Source organism: Mizuhopecten yessoensis, unplaced genomic scaffold (assembly GCF_002113885.1).
Source record: "Mizuhopecten yessoensis strain PY_sf001 unplaced genomic scaffold, ASM211388v2 scaffold11171, whole genome shotgun sequence".
In the NCBI taxonomy this organism is placed as follows: domain Eukaryota; kingdom Metazoa; phylum Mollusca; class Bivalvia; order Pectinida; family Pectinidae; genus Mizuhopecten; species Mizuhopecten yessoensis.
In genome coordinates, this window is record NW_018408915.1 from 230,268 (window position 1) to 252,813 (window position 22,546).

Genomic DNA, 22,546 nt, shown 5'->3' on the forward strand with positions numbered 1-22,546 from the left:
CTTTTTAATGAAAACAAACACAATCACATGTTCCTTGAAGGTAAGTGTGATAAGTTTGATTCTTCCCTTTCTTGATAGTAATATCCCTGTTTCCTCCCTGTACGATGATGTGGTGTTTAGCGCCTTGTTTTTTTTTGAGTTCATATAATAGTTCTCTTAACACATCAGTGTTATCTTGTTTTCGACCACCAATGAACTCCATTTCTTTTATTTAAATATATTTTCAACCTATTTTACGTATCATGTTTCGTTTTCACATATGTCATATTGAATCAAGGTGTCCCCGATTCGTTTCACTACATATGGTCCCAAGTTGCGTGAGAACAATTACACAGTATTAAGTGGGACATTAAGGGTTTATAAAAGCGCGTTGTATGCACGGCTGTCTATCAACGTTATAACTTGTTACTACGTATAACTATACACTGTGAAATATAACCGCGCACTCGCCGATATATGTTACAGAGCTGCTGATAACACTCAGTGGAATCATGATGACGTCACGCCAAATTGTAGTACATGAGGTCAGAGGCCAATAAAATGTAGATTTGCAATTTGGATAGTATTGAAATGTTTGTGTAATTGTTATGAGCCATCGACATGTTTTGATGGGTTTTAACCGGGACGAAGTAATTACTTGCACGTTATCGCAGCTGAAGTTCGGCGAGTAATAGGCAGACCCCCTATCTTTGGTAGGTTTTACGTTTTCATCATGGTTTTTGGTCAGAAGTGAAGCCTGTCGTGGTATATAGGTGTTTGGTTCTACTGTACCAAGTACAATCATTATCTGGCCCTCGTCAGACATCATCTCGGGCCGAAATCGTCATGATATCGCGAACCAAGCAGACCATATCCTTCTCAACGAACGGTGTCCAAGTGATGCGACTGGTCATCGCGCTGTGCCTCAGTTTGCAGGTAAGATATTTACTTATATATATATCATGCCTTTGTCCCTAGGGTTATGTTTTTGTCCATAGTTATATAAGAATGTAACTTGATTTTTCATGACCATCAGCATTATAAGACGTTGTGTGATGAACATCAAGTTCCATGATTGGGAAATTAACTGTCACTTTGAATTTGTTTACTGATGTCCGATGTGGGAACTGTTAATACTACTAATTTTTTGGTCATATTATATACTGAAAATTATCATGATCCTTTGTCTTGCATAAAACACACAATACATAATCTTAAGTCGTGTTTTTCTAAGTATTTAAACCATTGTTTATTGTCTCACAGTAGTTTTGTTTTAACTTAGTCGAAGTTTGAAAAATTGTCAATGCATGCAGTTTCTGTTATCTCTTCATTGGGCATGTTTTGTAGTAATTTACGACCGCCCTGAAGCCACGAGTACACAGCCAAGATGTTTAGAGGTGTAAAGTTACCATGTGCACTGCATGCCCCGCTATATAGGCCGTACAATCACACAAAGAAAACTTTTTCCATTTGTTTTGTCATGTAACGTACATAGGCACGTCCATAGCACACACAGAAACATATACTTAATGTCTATTTCACCTGTTTCAGGGACTTGCTTTCTGGCTATGAATGAATATTCATCAGAATTTCTATTAATTAATATTCATTAGAATTATTATTATTGAATATTCATCAGATTTTAGAAGTCATATCTTATGTTCGTAATCTCGCCCAGTTGTCACTATAATTACCATTAAATCTGATTTAGTATTTATTTAATTTATTTCACTATTTGTTACTACCAAAATGTTTCACTGTCTTTACTCATAATCAATCCTGGTAACCGTCGTTGTAGGACGCTTATTTTTTTCTAGTTTTGTATTTTTTAAAGCTTGGATTGATGTGATATCTTGGGATTAATTGCTAGAGTAATACAATAAGGTTGTTACTGTTTTAATTGTTAAAAAGACAATCCGTACTTGGTAAAAAACTTATTCCACTTTCGTTGAAATCTCAAACAAAACAAAACAAATAAAAGAACACTCAACCATCTTAAACTACGTCCTTACCTTCAACATTACCCCACACATTACCCCACACATTAACACACACATCACCCCACACATTAACACACACATCACCCCACACATTAACACACACATCACCCCACACATTAACAAACACATTCACACACACATCACCCCACACATTAACACACACATTAACACACACATTCACATCCACACACACACTTACAATCACATGTACAACAAACTATTGTTGAATTGACTCTGTTTAACATTTCCCTGCCTCTTTCAGGTTGTGACAACTGCTATCATTGACAACAGCGGTAAGTTATTCATTTGGTTTGTTACTGTATCCATGACCCTAACTGTATAAGCAAGTTGTTTGCGACCATCATTCCAACTATCTGATACATACTGAGGATGTTCAATCTGTTAAATGAAGCTCGAATCTTAAGAAGAAAGTTAAACGTCAAAGGTCATACAGGCCAGACAGTACGTAAGCATCACATGATCAGCACTGTCATGGTAAATGAACGCAAGGTCAATCGGTAAACATCTTCAGATCGTAAACAGCAGTGTAACAATAAAACCAGACATCGTTGTTTCCAAGTGAAAACAGTTGATACAGATCTAAGGTTATTCGGTGTATTGATGATTCAGTTACGTTGGGCAACTTCGTGGAAGCTTTTGATATTAACGTCATAACAACAATACTCTTACAAAAGATGGCAGGCGTTTTAATTCATACAAGTCTAGGATAAAAAGATTTTTTTTAAACTGTATTGAAATAAGGTAACATTTAGTTAATCTTTCTTATCTTATGGAATATTTCCCTTGTACACATAAAGCTTGAGAAAGTTGTCGATAAGATTCATACTAGTCGAAGATTTTTTTTTTTTTTTTTAAATGCTTTTAGAATAGGTACACATTAAGTTCATCTTTCAGATCTTATGAAATATTTCCCTAGTACAAAGTTTGAGAAAGTTGTAAGTCGGTAACGATATTATGTTAAGGTAGCTACACCCATCATTTTGCTACTGTATACAGAGCATCAGTGAAGTTATTTTTCTGTAAGATTAAGGAAAAGGGTACCAACAAATAATACTAGAGCATTACCATTGTCACTACTATGACTTATTTGTTTATCAAAATCTACAATTCAAAAACTATTTTAGGCTACATCACTTTGATGTGTATTACGTAGCAAAACGTTTATGCAATAATAATTAGTACTGTCACATTCATATGCGTTTTAAAGTCAATGTAAAACTAACGATGTCTTTGAAATTCCTCAAATTTGTTTGCTTTATTTTTTCATCATATTTTTGTATTGATTTGCTCATTAACATACGACTTTGTTGTAATAATTCACATTGAGAGTCTACCATAAGTTCTTTACCATGATATCATCAGTGAGTGTTGTGTTCTTTGAGAGACACCTTGGGATTCTCGACATTTTTAGGATTTCTCTTATATCCAATTGGTTTTGTTTTTCAATTTCATATTTTAAAAATGTACATATCGAAATACTGTGAGGTTATTTTTTGAAATAAGATACATATAACGTTATTGATATTTATTAGCTTTCTGTATATTCAATAATATTAAATCTTTTGATATTGTTACCAATTGACCGTTTTATCATTCAAACCATGGTGTTTACATAATTTAGTGAATTTACTCTGTTTATCACGTGATGTGAGAAACAAGATATCAAACTGCTGGTGGTCGCATCATTAACGATATCTCTGTTCCTTGAGTTCATTCTTGTGTTAACCTTACTCGATGGTCAATGTAAGTAAAATACTCGGAACCCTATTCAAATATTGATATTTTACTTCCATGGATGTTTTGTAACGAAAGCTCTCATTGGCCAATCTCATAATAACACTCAACCGCAATAATTTCCTGCGCGTGCAATAATTACGTGCTATTCATATTACTCACTCCGTGTAAACAGCGGGGTGTGCTTTATCTCAGATATACTTCACATCAAAGAGGAGAGTGCAACAAACCATTGCAGAAATGGAGGTAATTTATGCACATTACAGCTTAGTACCCCTATACCAACACCCATTGCAGCCAATCTACGTTTATTAAAACGACGTTTTGTTTAAGTATGTGTGATGGAACAACTAATTATGAAAACCTTTGCTGTATGAAAGACGAAAATGTAAAATGTTTGGAATCCGTTCTCGTAGAAGGATAAAATCAGTTTTCATTATTGCACTACGGTGAAATTAATCATTTATTTTATAGCAATTGTCCGGAAAGAGACATGGTAAAAATACCGAAATCTCGTTTTAATTATTTTTCAACATGTCCCTTCCCGAACTCCGTACAATTGACATTTGTTTTGTTTATTTTTTTATCCAATATGGAATATTACAAGACCATAATAAAATATTGGATAAAGTGACCGACGGAAGTAGGAGGTATATTAAAGATGTTATGCAATGTATTCTTAACAAGGTGATGTAATCTTAATGTAAAACATTCACAACAATTAATAAATCATATTCTACGTCGTCAAAATAATAAATAAATAATTTGCTTCTACTTCTTACCGAGTATCGAAATTATATTTTCATTTCGGTTGTCACTACTCTTGCTAATTCGAAAGTCAATACACGTTGTTGTAATTCGCATTCAGGAGCTCAGTTTTTACAAAGATTTTATTGAGATTTCTCTATTGAATCCACATTCGGATATATTGGACTGATCATAAAAAACGTTGTGTAGATTTTACTGGATAGCAGCAGATACATGTATCATTATAAAACATTCCTTTGATGCGTATTTCGTCTCACCAGAAGGAAAAGGGGGATTTAAATGCACCGATAAGTCAATAAGGCATTTACAAACTAGATACTGGTGTACATTATGTGCGAGTGGGCACTCATTCAGTCACTAAACTTGCTCCATGTTGCTCAACTACAGAGATATTCAAAAATTATAATGTATCGATTGAAAAGTTATCTTGTCGTGGAGGCAGTGTATCCCCCAATATTATTTGGCTAACACTATATCAAGATATTGATTTCGATCTATCAGACTTGGAAAGGATAATACTTAGCACTTTATATAACAAAACATCTGAGTGGTAAAAAAGAAACGTCAACCCGCATTGGTCAACCTCCAAAAAGTCTTTACTTCAGTAATATTGCATATTAATGTTTACATTTACGAGAAGAAATGAAATCATGCTATGATTGTACGCACAGGTGATTAGTGCACGTGCGTGAAGTCATCATGTGATACCACAGATACTGTAAAAAGGAAAATTGTAGTGATGTGGAAATGCTCGCTTTTTTTACGTCGAATAAAGTAGCGTAAAATTATTTACACTCGATTTTTTTTATTATGCATAGATACAAACATGTATATAGATTTCAGAAACTTGCCAACGCGAAAAGATCCCCATCGCGATCAGTTTAACGAGTCCCAACGCGAATATTTCCACTTTTACAGTATTGACCAATGAAAACTGTCGTTACAATGCAGACATGGTATAGTTAATCACTGCATACCAATGTAATCCTTGCTTTAATAGATCATAAACAATTTATTGTTATGTTGTACGTTAGGTATAATCTAATATTTAAAATTACGTCACTGGTGTATGCTATACGTTAGTTAGACTCCTAGCCGTATCTAAGTGTGTTAGTTTCGGATCCATGTCGTCTGCTGTTCAGTGTATGTATGTTACTCTTTGGTGCATGTATGCTGCGAAGTCTCTCGAATGCGTATCAGTAGTTTATTCCTGGGAGAGTGTTTGGAACACTTTCGACGTGGATTTCCCCCCATTCTTTTGACCTATTGTACGATGACGTTTATTAATCATCATGGTTGCTTGTATTCTTTTCAAAGAAAATGACGCACCGGGATTTTTTTCTTTTTTTTTGCAATACATCTTCCACACTTTTTTCATTAGATCCGTCTGAATATATGTTCCTGAAATGTTTGAGTTTACAACTGATTTTCTTCGCAAATACCTTCGAAAATTCAACTCGTATAAACGTGACTCACAATGTTACAAGTAAAATTGTGAATATGAAATGTAAACCGTCAACACACCATGACAAATCGGAATCTTTAGTAAATAAGATAAACAAGAACATAAACCGAGAGTAATTGTTTTTTTTTTTAATTCTTGAAAAAATAGAGACCATCATGTGAAAAGCAATTTGTTCTTATATCGAAACTACAGAATTTCCATCCAAATTTAATCATTACCTGAAGTTTTCCCTTGGAGTGTTTATGTTCTCTGTTTCCTTACAACGACAATTAAGAACTTTTATAGATATGTTTATATTCAGATTTATGGCTGAATCTGGTATACTCAGCGTCGGTGTAGTACATGTATGCAGCGCGTGCCATCATTGTATTGGTCTGTTGCATGCTGTGAGGCATTGTTGAATTAAACTTTTATAAATCGATATCAGTGTTGGAAACTCGGATCATTGAAACGAATAAAAATACAATAGATACCACACGACACACTCCAGCGAAAATGGAAACATTTTAAGTAATTAGTTAATACTATCTAGCATAAATGAATATGTTTCAAAGTAAAAAAGCAGAAACGATGCTTTCACGTGTTGTTTTAGTAACGCAAATGACCTCTTCTCTTTCATTTACTCGTAAAGGCTGACACCATTTTCATTGAAAAGGCTGATTTTCATATATCAATAGTTCTAATTATGTTTCCATTTCCTCTTTTCTGAAAAAGTAAAAGTTCGAAATGGTAGCGGATCGATTAGAAATGAAGTTCCGTATTTAAAACAGGTATTAAACATATTCCAGAGTTTGTTTAAATGAATATGTAATTAGAAGGCATTTTTCAGTTTGTAGAATTTTGCTCATGTTTTGTTTTCTCTTTTCAAATAATTAGGTAAGAAAGTAACAATTTATTGCTATAATTAAAATCGCCAAGAACTCTGATGGTCTTTTTAACACCAGTAAAGTATAAAGAATGAATAACATGCTGTGCGAACGAAAATTACACGACAATACTGTCTCCTGAAATAAAGTATCCAGAATTCGCTTACCCTTCCGGAACACGTGGTCTTATCCTCATGCTTCTTTTTTCAAGTGTTTCCTTGTCAATATTTCCTTTGTTTACATTCTGCCTTAATTTCAGTTAATACATGTTCGAATTACAATTTTGTTGACACTTTGGTATATGTTATTTTATAATATATTAGTCTAATATCACTCCATTGAGTATAGAACCTTGGCAAACATGCAAAGCTAGAAAAAACATACTTTACAAACACTATTGTGTAAGGAAATTGTTTCAGTATATTCCGAATATGAAATGACAATTTTAGTTCACTTAAATACGTTCAAAACAGACAACATTTCTTTTTTGATAAAATTATTACTCATAATCTCTTTTTTTTATTAGATATATTTTCTTCAGTTTATGGCAAAATTGATTGACATCACGTATTATGAAGGTATAAGAATACTTGCATGGAAACCTATTATTGGAATATATAGTACAGTGTTGTTAAGGAAATTAACTAAATCTCAATTACTGTACTCAATACACATGTATGATAACAGACAATGACTGTACAAAACGTACTGGATTTTATCTTGTGATTTAGTTATGAACGGCAATGCATGTATAATACGAGAGATTAACAAACATGATTAAATATTATTTCAAATTAGTACAAAATCTCTCCAGATTGGTCAAAAATTCACAAAAAACTAGAAATATTCATACATAAAAGGATTTTTCGTTATCTTTAATAAAAAACAACAAAAAACAAACTATTTTTGACAAAAAAGTTATGAATATCTTACAAATGAAAAACATGGAAACACTATTTGATTATTCTTATAGTGCTCTGGTATATACATTGGTTCTGGGTCAAGTATCTGTTTATTAGGATATTGATTGATACCCAACCTGACCTCCTGAACCACGTATGAAACCTGACCCTTTGGAGGTAGTTCAGTATCGATTTTGTAGGAACAGATGGTTGAATCTATCTCTGTATCATGCCTTGTGAGCACAAACTATGTCCTATGTTTATCGGAGTTGTCCTTCTTGGAATCTTTTCTCTCTCTCTTCATATGTTTTGGAATCCAATGTTTTAACAAATGTTGTTATGGTCCTATAACATACATTGCTATTGATGACAAACTTAATAAAGCCCGGTAGGGTCTTATGTAAGTTTGTCAGCTGCAGGACCAAAACAATATTTGCTAAAATATTCATTATTTATGTTTACATTTTGTTAGTGTAATTTTATTTAGTTATTTCGAACAGTTTTTGAACAGCAAATCAAGTGTTGACAACAATGCAATTGATGACGTCACGATATAGATTGATGACGTTACAATAGCAAATGTTGTTATAGTCTCATAACAACAGTTGCCTTCACAATGCATTACAATGGAAGGATGCAGAGCAAATGTAAATACATAAGTTTAGCCATTAAACGAACAATCATATGACAATCATATGACTTAACCTTTAATCAACAGTGATACAAATGTAGTATTTAATCTTTACAGGTACAATGAGTGGTTCGCTGTGTACGGACGAAAAGACAGAGCACGCGGAACCATATTTGAGTGATTCTAAAGGAGAGTTTTTATCCTCTCTACAACATCCGGCAATCTTCTCAGATAATTTGTTTATTACGCTACCAAGGACACAACACCTGACAATCTTAGAATTATCAAGACGAGTTATATACCCTGGTTCTGGAACTCTTATGTGGACAGAAGGTAATGAAACTTACTCCGAGGAATTGTCTGAAAACTGTCTATACCAGGGCAGTGTTCGCGGACATCTGGACAGCAGTGTGGCGGTCTCCCTTTGTGACGGTCTAGTAAGTGGTACTATATCTATATCTATATCTGTACAAAACATGGTAAATCAATTAATGTTTAAGTGCTCCTACTAATATTACCAATATATATATAGACAATGTGTTGGCCAGATCAAGCATTACCAAGGTCGTTCAAAACCTTACAAGCTTTACGAGCGTTAACGGATATTTCCATTTGTGGTTTGTTTGAGAAAAGATAATCAAAATTACAAATATTTTGTTATTTGTTATTTGTTATCTTTTGATGATCATTTTAAAACACTATACATATTATCTTAAGTTTTGGATTCCAATATTTTTGAAAATTCACTACTTTGTTTTCGTATAGCTCAATGTATTTAGTCTTGCGAAAAAGATATAAAAAAGAGATTCATTTTTTAACCATCAATAAATAATACATCAAATTGTTTCTGTGATTAATTACGGCTTTCATTTCGTCACATCAAACGAATAATCAGTTGATAAACATTTTACTCTGGAAAACCGTCCCTGGAGGTAGGGCGTTAGAACCATACCTGCTGCCCCCATTGCATGATCGTAAGAAGCGACTAAATTTGGGATTTTATCTTTTCTCTTCTTTCCAAACAACTTTTTCTTCCTAATGTCTCGCTTGACAATGCCTCACTTTTGGCCTTTAGTTGAGCGTTCGCCCCTGTGACCGGTTGGAGTGTCCTGCTGGGTGTATTCGGCAGTATGTTTCAGTGAGGTAGCACTATAAATTCGGCATCAGTTCCGCGCTATCATAAGGAGACAAACACGAACATATCGCAGCCTCCCAAAACACACACGCATACACTACACGCATGCATTTTACATACGGAGGAGGCCGTCCTTAAATGACCATAGCTGTTGATAGGACGTTAAACAATACTAAACCAAACCAAACCAAACCACTATGGACAAATAATTCTGTAATTTTCATTGATCACATTATCTATATTTAGCCTTTGGTTGTCGTCCTTAATTTGACAACGTCTTTGTTTAGAACGGCTACATCATGACAGACGAAGAAGAAATAATGGTAGAAAAGCTCGCTGACGGATCGTTCCACAAATTGGTTGTTTGCAAAAGAGAAAACGGTAAGCAGTAAAATGAATATTTCCGCGTAAGTACAATGACATTGTGTCTCCTTAAATCTTACAGATCTCAATTAAACCGGTTAAAACTCCATCAATTACTTTCTTTATCCCTAATATCATGTTCTATCTTTCTTTCTAAACAGTTTCTTATGTACATATTTTCGCTATCACTGCAAAGTTATGCATGAATTATCAGCAAAGCTTGTTATGAACGATGAGAAGGACTATGTAAAAGTACTTGTTTCCCAATCATCAGGATAAAATGTCTTTTGCGATTGTACATATCAATTGACACGAATAAAATATGGTTTCAACTAAATATTAGATAATCTTGAAATATAAAGCTTATGTGTCCTTAGTATTTTCCCCGAGGAAAAAAACCATTCACTGATTATATTTGTTAATTCTGTGCTTCAGTATTGTTATGCAAGAAATAAAACTAAGGATAAAAAATCCCGAGTAAGTTTTTTTTGTGTTAACGCGCGAATTAATGAACCTACGAAAATTCTTTGTTTCGGCAACACCTACATTTGCTAGGTGCTTGGGTGATATTATGACCTTTAACCCTTTAAAGTACATAAGTGGATCGCTACTACAAGAATTAACCTTGGTAAAAAATAAAAATAAAAGTATGTAACCACTTTCTCTATCAACCCTATTTTTTTTGTCCATTCCTATTTATTTTGACCATTTTAATCAATCACCATTTTTAGCTGAAACTGTGAGCTTATATTATCTTTGTCAAAATATTTTGTAAAAAGTTTCACTTGCATCTTTATTGTACCTATCCTTATAATTTGGACCCAGAAGTGATTATAAATAAATTTTTGTTGCGACATAGTCAAACTAGTATTGGGAATCATATAAATGAGTTGTATTTAACGAATGATTCCTTTTAATTACAGTAATTGTTAATTAATATTGTCACACGTATAAATTTATCTAATTCTTCATTATGTTTTAAAACTTTACTTTGGCTACAAACCATGCAATAGGGAAGGGTGTTGAAGAAAATCTACAAGTCATTTATTTTTTAGCCTAGTTTGATATATGCTAACAAATGCAATACGAAAATCAGATTTTATATATAAATAGATCGTATTGATATGGTCTTTTTTATGTGTGCAAGATGGAAAACGGAAGTATGAGAAGGCATCGCGCAGGCGTAGAGCTGCCCCCGGTGGCCGGAAGTACATGGAAGTGCTGGTTGTTGCTGACAGCGGGACTGTCAAACTTGTAAGCAATGAGGGTGTAAAGACATACGTCCTTACCATCATGAACATCGTAAGTTGTTTTTAGTTATATATGCCAATACTATACAAAAAACTCAATATAATATCCCTCGTTTCGTTTGCAACTTCGAATTCGCTAGCCGCCAATATATGTCAAGGTCTCGTGGTTTCTTTTTTCAAAAAAAATATTTTATTCGTTTCCCTCACTTTTTCGCCTTTATAATCCTAACATTTCTCTGGACAACTGTTGGCAGTAAAACGAGATTTTACTGTATTTATATATTTTACTTCTTATTAAGGTTTTCAGTATGGTATATTGAATGATTTGATCACATTTTTGTTCCGGATGTAGTTTTTGAATACTTCCAGAATCATCAAAAGAGTATTTACATAAAAATTTAATCGTTGATATACCACCCGATGTATCAAAACTGATAAAACCCTACGACTGCATTCTACAGGTAAACAAAGTGTACCAACACGATTCACTCACCTCAGACATCGAAATCATCACCACGAAGATAATTAAGATGGACAAGAACGTGGTAAGTATTGTAATTTGTCCCGAAACATGCTCTAAAAGTACTGGGTAACAGCTGACCTAAATAACCATAGGGATGTGCGTGAGTAACCCGATAAATACGTGCTTCTATTCTCAGGAAATTCTTTAGTTTGACCTCGATTTGAACTTTAGTACGCGCGGAGGCTTTCATCGCGTAAAGAATGTAAACAAAACATGTAAACACGACATTGTATTGAAAAGATAATCATTCATTTAAATTCATTTCAAATATACTCTTTGTCAGATTGTTTTATTTAACAAAAGAAACTTGATCTTACGATGCTTTTACCGAACTCAAAAGTAAAAGTAGTAGTGAGTTAGTTATTGATCGATTGTTTTCTTACATTGTTGACAGATGAAGCAATAAGCGTCGTGTTAATTGAATGGTGAACAAGCAACTGTTTTCTGGTGTTTTTGATGTTATTGAATCAAAATGTTCGGGATTAATAGTTTACAGAATACTTTGGACGTCTGAAAGTAACGTTTGCAACATTGTATACATTCTTTTGCTAATCAATGTGTCATGATAAATGAATGGAAACAAAGTAAAATTGATCGAGGTTAGAAATTGGCAATATATGTGCCATTGGTTCATTGGTTGTGACACCGTTGTAAGCGCCAGTCGCTTCTTGAGGTGCTTCTTAATTCTGTCCCCTTCACTTCCGGTTGCATTAGGAGGTATTGAAGCAGACTTGTTTCTCAATAACTAGTGAAAATTGTTTACAGGTACAGTCGGTGGTGTACTGCATTTAGAAATGCAACTATTATTGAATAATGAAATAAAGAGGTTTATTGATAATCATTGATGAAAATATTATTTGGAAGTTTAGATTATACAGGAAATGTCTGTTTCATTCACGGTTTTATTTGGGTTTTCTTTTGTGAAGAAACGAGAACGTGGTTACCTCTTCACGTCTGAGTGAAGTCAGTAGCAGTTTTTATCCTTGAACTATACAATATCGGCCATTTTACAAAGTGGCATTTCATGTTATGAAAACAACCCTTGCACATCACAATACAGGATGCTAATGAATTAATTTATCATTTCATATCTTCAATTCATAAAAATTGAGATTAATTGACTTTGGTTAGGTCGCGTACTTTTTTGCTGTAGCAGGAACTTGTTGATAACGTGCCTTGATTTTTAGCTGACACAACAGAAGCTCGGTGTTTTGACGCTATCATGCACGTGAATGTCTCGCTACTTATCGATATAATCTGTCTTCGTAACATTAACTATCCCTTGATCTCCCCTGATAACATAAAATTCCCCGAGATCACCCTTGGTATACCATTAAAGCTTGTGAGATTTCCGCTTTGGCCACATCAACTTGACCAAGATCTACCTGAGTAAAATGTACTTTCCCGTAGTTTCTCTTAGTTAAATGATATATTTCGGGAGATCTTTTCTTGGTCACGTAAACAATCCTGATATCTTCTGAAAAAGACCCTCGAAACCTTACGTGTTGGGCTTACTCAGTGATCAATTGTTCGACATCTAATACGCATACCGAAAAAAATCCCGTCCATTAAATAATAATCAATGGTACAATTGGTAAAAGACTACAAAATATTAATGGAAACTATTAAATGGTAAAAGGTACCTCGAAATATCTTTATGGTATTGCATTTACACCTGCCTTGTTAATATGTACCCATTTCACAGGAAAAGAAGGTGGTGAGGGCGTCGGACGCGAGACGGACCGTGGACAACTTCTGTAGATGGACAACGATCCAGTCTTACAACAACCGTTACTATGGCGGTGGTATCAGTTATGACGTAGCTGTCCTCCTCACGCGGACGGTCATGGGACCGGCAGGTATGGGGTGTTGGTGTCATATAAAAGGATTTATCGATACATCTTGTAAACCTGCAATCTTTTCTCCCAGAATCCTTGCGTTTTATTATATGAAAATACTTAATATAAAGCTGACTTACCATATTTGCATAAATGTTATTATTATTTTGATCAAATTATAAACGATGGAGGAATTAATGAGAATTCATTGGGATCTCTGTGACGAAACTGTCAATAACATTTATCTAAAATTGAATCATATTTCATATCTAAACTCATTTTTCTTTTAAAGGGTATGCGCCGATCACGGGTATGTGTAATCCATCCCGGAGCTGTGCAGTTGTCAAAGACGAGGGGTTCACTTCCGCCTTCATCATTGCTCATGAAGTGGCACACGTGTATGTAATTCGACCTTGACATTGTTTGCCTGCTTCTGAAATTAGAACTACACTAAAGTTATAAGCTAGATATTACCAACACACCACTAAAAACTGTAAAGTAGTCTTTTTGCTGATAACAATGATGCAATCGTTAGGTTTTTCAGCTACAATGCTGCTCTATGAATTGTTTGGTTTTATAGGGTTAAACGTCATGTTAGACGTTGGGGTCACTTCGAGACGTGGCTCTAGGAATGACAAAACAGGACGAGTATGTGTAAAACGTTGTCACCATAATGTAATCTGAAACAAAACAAAAGAAGAGTAACAAAAAGGGAGATAACTACGTATGTATAGCAACTATAGGTAGCACGATACTAACTTATCATATAATGTTACTATCATCACCTTCATTTTATTACAGTATAGGTTTGTATCACGATGGTCACGGGAACACTTGTCACGGAGCAGAGTATGCCACAGCCATTATGGCGCCCATGGTACAGGCCAACCTTCAGCATCATTGGTGGTCCACGTGCAGCAACGACCGTATGAATCAAATGATTCCGTAAGTTTAAATGATTAATGATTGCCCATATGTTCAGATATCTATTTGTATTCCATGCTCATTTGAGTACAAATTAACGATAGCTAACGTGTAGAATCGTCTATATGAATCTCGTGTCTATGTTTTCAGACTAGTGATTTATTATTTGCAAAAATAACAGTATGACTTGTTCTTATAAGGAAATAATTGACCACGTGTAGCAATGGTCATGTGATATTCAGCAATTACTGACCACACATGTTCTAAGTCGGAAGAAGACCTTATGAACCTGGTTGACCTTTGAGCATATTGTGGAAAACCGTCAATATTATATGAATTTCTATTCCCTTGATAGAATCAGGAGTGATTTCTTCCGTGCCTACACTCAAGAAGGCATGAGAAGACAAGAACAAGAAGGGGCATGCTGTGTCCCACTTCCCGTATATAGTAAAAGGCGTCTTATGTAGAGACTCTGCAGAATTGGAGATTTTCTTCTGTATCTTTTACTAAGAGGACAATGAGGAGATCAATATTGTTTTTTTTCCCTATCTTTCCTGTCTACATTTTCTTTTTAATCTACTCTCTCTTTCCTGTCGTGTCTATCTATCTAGTCTCTCGTCTTCACGTGACAAAGTAAGGATGTTAAACCCCGATAAAAAATATGTCGATTTTGTTAAGGCTGTTTTTGCACGTAGTTTTGTAAAGGTGTAAAACTGTTTTTCTATGTAAGCAACGTTATCTATAATTTGAATCGCTAAAAATCGTTGATTCACATGTTTCAGACAACATCTCGTTACATTTATTATTTGACGGATTAATGACTTCAAATCATCGAATCAGCTATATTCATTTACAATTTAGCAGTTGAATCGGGTAGATACCGTAATGTTTCAAATAAATCTTGAAAATCTCCACCTGCTTAATATAAAGACAGATAGGAAAGACGAACCACATAAATAAGGGGAAGTCAAAGATGGGAAATATATTTTGAGAATGAAATATTACTGGAAATAAACCCTTATTCCTTAGATCTATTCTGTCACTCAGAGAAGAAAATACATTAAAACTCTTCTGTTTTTGTCTTTTCAAATTTAATTTTTGAAACCTATTTATCATACATGTATATCGTTAACTGATAAACAATGCAAACAAATATAAACAAGACAGAACAAAAGCTCCGCCTTCCCCATGTACCCTTACGTTGATACCTTTCCTGATAATTTGCCACTAATATCAAATAAGTACTGTTAAGGTTTGAAATATCATATATGTCATTATAAAGTGTCTACGTATACAAACAACCTAGTGAACCATATACTCCCTGAGTTACTGGTCGTGTGAAAGTCCTGTTTCCAATCATAAACCAATTGAACCAGGGTTTATTGGGACATAAACCCGAGACCAATGTAGGTCGCGAGGACAACAACCCTTTTACCATTAGTAAAGATTGCTTCCCGCTGCGCTAACTTTCGGCAATATTTAGTGATATGAGATATGAAAGCGTTATGATTATTATCCAGCAGTTTCAATATATTTCGATGAAAGTTCCAACCATAAGTGTTTGGATAATGAGAAAGGGATTCACAATTAGTTTGAGCCAATTATGTGTAGCTATATTTAGCTGAACCACTACTATCTTTATATACTGCTTAGCGGCTCATTTAATTAAGGATCCATGTCCCAGTGCAGACAAAGGATTAGAGAATTCCAGAGAACTATCTCTGATTAGGTTGCTGAGCTGGTTAGAGTAACCGTAGATGAACGGAGGTTCAGTGCTCAAATCCTTTTCGGAGGTAATGTACGATGTACGAAATCATTGATGGTTAAAGGAACATGTGTTATGTTTATTTTGATTTTAATCATCGAAGACAGCCGAGAACAATTTGATATTAAAGTAGATCCATCATAAACAACAAAAAGAAACAAGTGGCACTTGTGGGATTTTGAAGCATATAATAAAACAATAAGTTGAATTCATGAGAGCATACAGTAAAAACCTCGATATTATGCCTCTCGTTCCATTTGCTACATCAGTTACCGCCAAAGTGTTTCATGGATTATTTTCTCATTTTTCTGAAGATTTCTTTCGTATCTTTCCCCTCAATTTATCGCCAAACCCTTAATGACGCAAAAGTTTTTCTTGACATTTGGCAGTATAACGAGATTTTACTGTACTTCCGGTATACCACACATCCTTCCTTATTGCATTACAACGAGCAATGTATGTTCGTTATGCTAAAATACCGGAAATTAGCGAGGATCTATATTTAACCATTCACCTGTGTATCTGGGTGCGACTCTTTAACTACAATTAGTATCCACGCACCAGCCAGGCAGGTTGAATGCCAACACAAGCCAAAAATAAACGAAAAACGCAGGCCAAACATTTGTGTCATTTATCTGGAATAGAAATATCCCGTCCCCTTGTCGGAATCCTGTTATAGTGACAAACTGTGTTACGGAGTGAACAATCAATATGATGTACGTACATAATCTGTAAACCCCGCTTGCGAAGCGCACCTGCCTGGTCTCGACAGCTAATTGGATCAGACGTTTGGGAGAGGGACATACTCCATGCCTAATTCGATTCCAGATCTTCTGCCCTGACGTCTCCGACCTCCTCCTAAGCATTTCCTATACCAAGCGCCTGTGTGATCAATACCAATCGGCCAAACATGCCAGTAAACATTTTAAACACTTCACATGTCTGAATTGTCAGTTTGTCAGCACTTAATTTCAGATCAGTTTTCTTTAATATGTTTGAATGTTTGGAGCAATAAAACGGACCTAGCTGAAACAAAACGTCAGCATAACTTGACAGAGTCAACGTGGGTCGTCCGGTATGTCGTACACGCTGGTTACCCCAGTGGAAACACGTTTTGACGGCCTTCAGAATGCCTAATTGAATTTTCGTTGAAGAGCTGTTAAACACGAAGAAAATGCAGAGTGAGAAAGAGCATTTGCGAATCCCTGTATAACTTCCATTCCAAACCTGCTCGTTCCAGTTTGAGTATTTTTGAAGTATGCACAGGCTATAGCGATTCTTGCATAAAGCTGTCAAAATTATCCTATGCTCTGATTTAGGATTGAGGTTCCAAATACAATTTAAAGAGAGTACTTTTATAAAACATGCGATGGTTGGACATTGTTTTGTTTCAGATCCTTGACCTGTTTAAACAACAACCCACTGACCCGGGAGAATGCAAAGCACGTGACAGATCCTATCGGTGACCTTTGGTCGTTTGACCAGCAATGCCAGTACGAATTCGGCGGTAGACACACTGCTTGCAGAACGGTATATACATTCATATTCTGTCACGTCCGTTTGTCTCCTCCCAACTGTTATGTTTTCCTGTCAACCTAAGTTGCCTCTCCTACACGTCATACCATTCTGTCAACATGAGTTGTCTCCCCTACACGTCAAACTATTATGTCAACCTTAGTTGTCTCCCCTACACGTCATACCATTCTGTCAACCTCAGTTGTCTCCCCAACACGTCACACTATTCTGTAAACCTTAGTTGTCTCCCCTACACTTCATACTATCCTGTCAACCTTAGTTGTCCCACCTACACGTCATGTTATCCTGTCAACCTGAGTTGTCTCCACTACACGTCATACTATTCTGTCAACCTGAGTTGTCTCCCCTACACGTCATACCATTCTATCAACCTGAGTTGTCTCCACTACACGTCATACTATTCTGTCAACCTTAGTTGTCTCTCCTACACGTCACACTATTCTATCAACCTTAGTTGTCTCTCCTACATGTCACACTGTTCTATCAACCTAAGTTGTCTCCCCTACACGTCATACTGTTCTGTCAACCTGAGTTGTCTCCCTACACGTCACACTATTCTAGCAACCTTAGTTGTCTCCCATACACGTCATACTATTCTGTCAAACTGAGTTGTCTCCCTTACCCGTCACACTATTCTATCAACCTTAGTTGTCTCCCCTACACATCATACTGTTCTGTCAACCTTGGTTGTCTCCCATACACGTCATACTATTCTATCAACCTTAGTTGTCTCTCGTACACGTCACACTATTCTATCAACCTTAGTTGTCTCTCCTACATGTCACGCTGTTCTGTCAACCTTAGCTGTCTCCCATACACGTCATACTATTCTGTCATCCTTAGTTTTCTCCCCTACACGTCATACTATTCTGTCAACCTGAGTTGTCTCCCCTACACGTCACACTATTCTATCAATCTTAGTTGTCTCCCCTACAAATCACACGTCTTTGCCTCCTATGTTACACCTTGTGGTCTAAAAAAACGACTTCTAAAAAGCAGTTTTATTTGCTCAATAATAATATTATCTAGACATGTATCGACAATGAAATATTTAATGCATATGTGTTTAAATATAGGTTTTGATGTTTTCATTCTATTGAAGTTATTAATTTCTTAAAACGAGGCCATATGAATAGAGATTGGAAGTTAGGCGTCATTCATGTACTGATTCTTACTGGATGTTTCCTTTGAACACAAAGTAACGATAAACCAAAAGTATTTCCCATCCACTTCTGTGTGATCGTTAGGGTGGTCCAGGTTTAAATGTATGAAATGAAAAGAAACTTCTAGTCTATAGTTTAATTATATGCTTTTAAAATCAATCATGTCGTCACCACAAGCTGATATGGCAATAAAAAGGTTCTAGAGAATGTGTTTTTTAGCAGAACATCCATGTCGAAATTATAAATTTTAATCAACTAAACATGCGATCGTAGAATTTTCTCATATATAATTGTATGTTTAAATATCTGACCGGCGAATAGATCGAGTGTCCTAGAATATTGATAAGTCAAAGTAGTAGCCTGCTCTTACTTATGGCACGATTGGTATTAAGGGGAGGGAATCGAGATGATTTGCTGGTCAAATAGCTACATATAAATTTGTTGCTCCTTTAGGTGATTTTTTGCATTCATAGTGTGTAGCCTAACTGCCTATTGTTTAATCATCAACAGTTTTATGGTGATCTGTGTGCCCAGCTTTGGTGCAGCGACCAGAACGGTCACCGACTCTGTAAGACCAAGAGGGGAAGGGCCCTGGAGGGTACGTCATGTGGCGCAGACAGGGTAAGGCGTTACAACGTGAAAATAAATGTACTACTGAATGGCATGAGGAAGTGATATGTATCTTATTCATGAAAGAAGTAAAGTGTCGTTGTTTTGTTCCTTCATGAAACCTTGTTGACAGAATAGGACCATACACTAGGCGACCCAGGGAACAATCGCTGGGTCAGGGCAGGGATGTGGGATAATTTTAAATTTATTGGAGAAGGGGCAAAGACAGGGGCAAAGGGTCCAAAAATGGAGAAAAAAGCGGTTTTTTTTGGAAAGAGCATCTAAAGCCTAGAAAGTCTCTCCTAGATCCACCACTTTCAAATAACGTGTAATAGACGTATATGCGCTAAGCTATTTGCACATTATATAATTTATCTAATGCAAACACTGTTAAAATTTTATTTAGTTATTTTCATAAACTATAAAACATTCTGCATGCAACTGTAAATAGCCATTTTAAAAGCATTGTGTACTGAGATATGAACCCCTGGTATATTTCAGTCTTGTAAGAAAGGAACCTGTACGTATCATGGACGGAAGGATCCAGTTAACGGGGCATGGGGCGAGTGGGCAAACTGGGGGTCGTGCTCCAACGACTGCGGTGTGGGGCTCAAATTAAGGAACCGCAACTGTGACAAACCTACGTAAGTCTTATGAAACATTTACATAAACAGGGCCCACTTGTATAAAACATCTCAACTCTTGACATTTCCTCAAGTCTAAGATTTCCCATAGACAACGCATTGCTTGAGATTTTCCTTAACTTTGAGATGTTTTATACAAGAGGGCCCAGTACTGTTAAATTCTCAAGCATTAACGAAGTATACGTTTGGATGTCAAATGCAAAATGTCCATAAAAAAAATAAAAAAAATAAAAAAAATGAACACCTTTAGTCAAAATTTTCTTAAACACTTTGCAATAGAAACGCCGACTAACAAGTTCAGTCATTCAATGCAGGAAGCTATACAAAGTTAAACAGACTTATCTTTGAATGTACAATTAATGATATGTATAATTGATATTTAATGAATTTGTGCGTATATATTACAAATAAATATAAAGAATAAGTTGTATAACCGATGATATCGTAAAAAACATGAATACTCCTTTTGTTAACAATTATTCCTAAATACTTATATACCAAAGAGGTTTTACGTGACTGGGGTGTATCATGGTAATGTTACCTAGAGCTTGGGAATGTTCAAATTAAAAAAAAAAAGCAAGCAAATAAGCCTTAGCATGAGAGAAAAAGGGTTTATTTTATTGACACATCACTTAACACAGTTCCGACGTATTGAAATGCCATTCAGTAAAATTAAAGATAACAGTTTGGTGTTGAAAATTCTTAAATTGAATGAATATGATGAAAGATTAATGTTCAAATTATGCACTTTAATCATAAAATTCCTTCTTGTAACATCAAACGATGACGTGCCCTTATCGTCACAAACAGTGTCTGCGATTCTAATTTGTTCGTGTAATGGAAATTTTTATTCGAGCTGTTATGTATGTTTTCTAAATATATAACACGCAACAGAAATAGTGCGTGTTTTGTTTAATAACATAATGCGGTAATATGCTCAAGCAGGCGTCATAAAAGAGTTATTTAGCAAACAATGTTTTTTGATGAATTTGAAATTTGAAAAAAAAAATCTTGTTTATAGTGCGCCTCAAAAGCATTGTAAATCTTAATTCGAAATAGTCATTTTCTTGCCTTATGTACGGTGCTTTCATTAAAATTGTTCGACCCGTATTGCTGGTCTGAAACTGGAATTCTACGGAAGTGCAATGTTGCTCATGAAAATTGCATTAAAATATGTCTTGTTCGAAACCAATGCATGCTTTATGAATGCAATATTTTGACTTCGTAAACATGAAATTCTGCTGTCAGTCGTTATTTAATTTTTAAATTTTTCCATTTTCCAATATAAATTCAGACCAAAGTTCGGAGGCCGGATGTGTACTGGTGAAGACGAACAGCTGGTGACATGTAAAAGTGAGGTAGGGTCAAGTGTCACGTTTTATTAGTCTTCCAATGAGTTAACTTAGAGTCAGTTTGCATGTTTGTATCTTATATTTTCGTAAAAGGTAGTAGGCTCAAGATCCACGTTTCTGTTTTCTGAAAAATGAGTCAGATTCAAGTTTCACAAATTTAAAACTGAGGTACATGTAGGCTTAGGTTTCACGGTTTATTACTTATTGAAATGAGTTAGGCTCATGTAGTGAGGTAGGATCAGGTTTTAAGTTTATTTTTGTAAAAGGAGGTAGGCTCAATATCCACGTTTCTGTTTGCTGTAAAATTGAGGTAGGTTCAAGTTTCACAAATTTTCTTTCAGAGTGAGGAAGAGTTATTTTTCACGTTTCTCTTTGTAAAAAGGGGTACGCTCAAGTTTCACGTTTTATTTTCTGTAAATAAAGATGTCCGCTGTAGTTTCACGAGCGAAAAAGAAAGAAGACTGAAGGTTTTTTTTATGTTTTGTTTTCCTGTAAAAGTGATGCTCAAGTTTCACTACTATATTTTCTGTAAAATGTTTGCTTTCTGTGAATATAAGGTAGACTACATTAAATACATTTGAAATAGAGGAGAGTCGACGGAATACTTCAATGTATGAGGTTTAGTTTCAGATGCCTCACTCAATTCTAGAACATTTATTAAACTTTTTTTTAAAATTTGCTGTTTTACGGTTTATACATATTGAGAAATCCAAATATTGTTAAACTCATTCCATATCAGTCTTGTTTAATTTTATGAATCCAGTTTAATTTACAAGTTGGCTCGCTGATATGCAGCTCAAGTAAGGTATTGCAGCTTGATTTAAAGACACAATTTTTGTCAAGTAGCTCCTTTCGTAGGAACCTAGATTACTCTAGGTTTATTCTTTTACTAAGTCAGTTAGTTTGCCTAGTTGTTTTGTTGTCATTACCCCAGGTCTAGCTATGAGGACATGACATTACTTTGATTTTACCGAAATTTACATGATGGTTGTCGTTGTTGAATCAAAAGACGCTTACTCTTCCGGAACATCTTATTGTCAATGTCATTTTTTTCTAATGGTTTCGTTGTAACACCCCC

General features: G+C 35.2%; 1 protein-coding gene across 1 annotated transcript in view; it reads left to right on the forward strand.

Moving 5' to 3' along the window:
• The first annotated feature begins 464 nt into the window (after positions 1-464).
• LOC110467352 (A disintegrin and metalloproteinase with thrombospondin motifs 10-like) overlaps positions 465-22,546 on the forward strand; it is a 62,876-nt gene continuing 40,794 nt past the window's right edge. Inside the window, exons 1-13 of the mRNA XM_021524465.1 lie at positions 465-915; positions 2,242-2,272; positions 8,484-8,803; positions 9,789-9,882; positions 11,012-11,166; positions 11,576-11,659; positions 13,343-13,496; positions 13,768-13,873; positions 14,277-14,420; positions 17,559-17,694; positions 19,374-19,484; positions 19,974-20,116; positions 21,411-21,474. Of these exons, the coding sequence (XP_021380140.1) occupies positions 826-915; positions 2,242-2,272; positions 8,484-8,803; positions 9,789-9,882; positions 11,012-11,166; positions 11,576-11,659; positions 13,343-13,496; positions 13,768-13,873; positions 14,277-14,420; positions 17,559-17,694; positions 19,374-19,484; positions 19,974-20,116; positions 21,411-21,474 (1,632 nt within the window). The 5' untranslated portion in view covers positions 465-825. The remainder of the gene's footprint in view (positions 916-2,241; positions 2,273-8,483; positions 8,804-9,788; positions 9,883-11,011; positions 11,167-11,575; positions 11,660-13,342; positions 13,497-13,767; positions 13,874-14,276; positions 14,421-17,558; positions 17,695-19,373; positions 19,485-19,973; positions 20,117-21,410; positions 21,475-22,546) is intronic.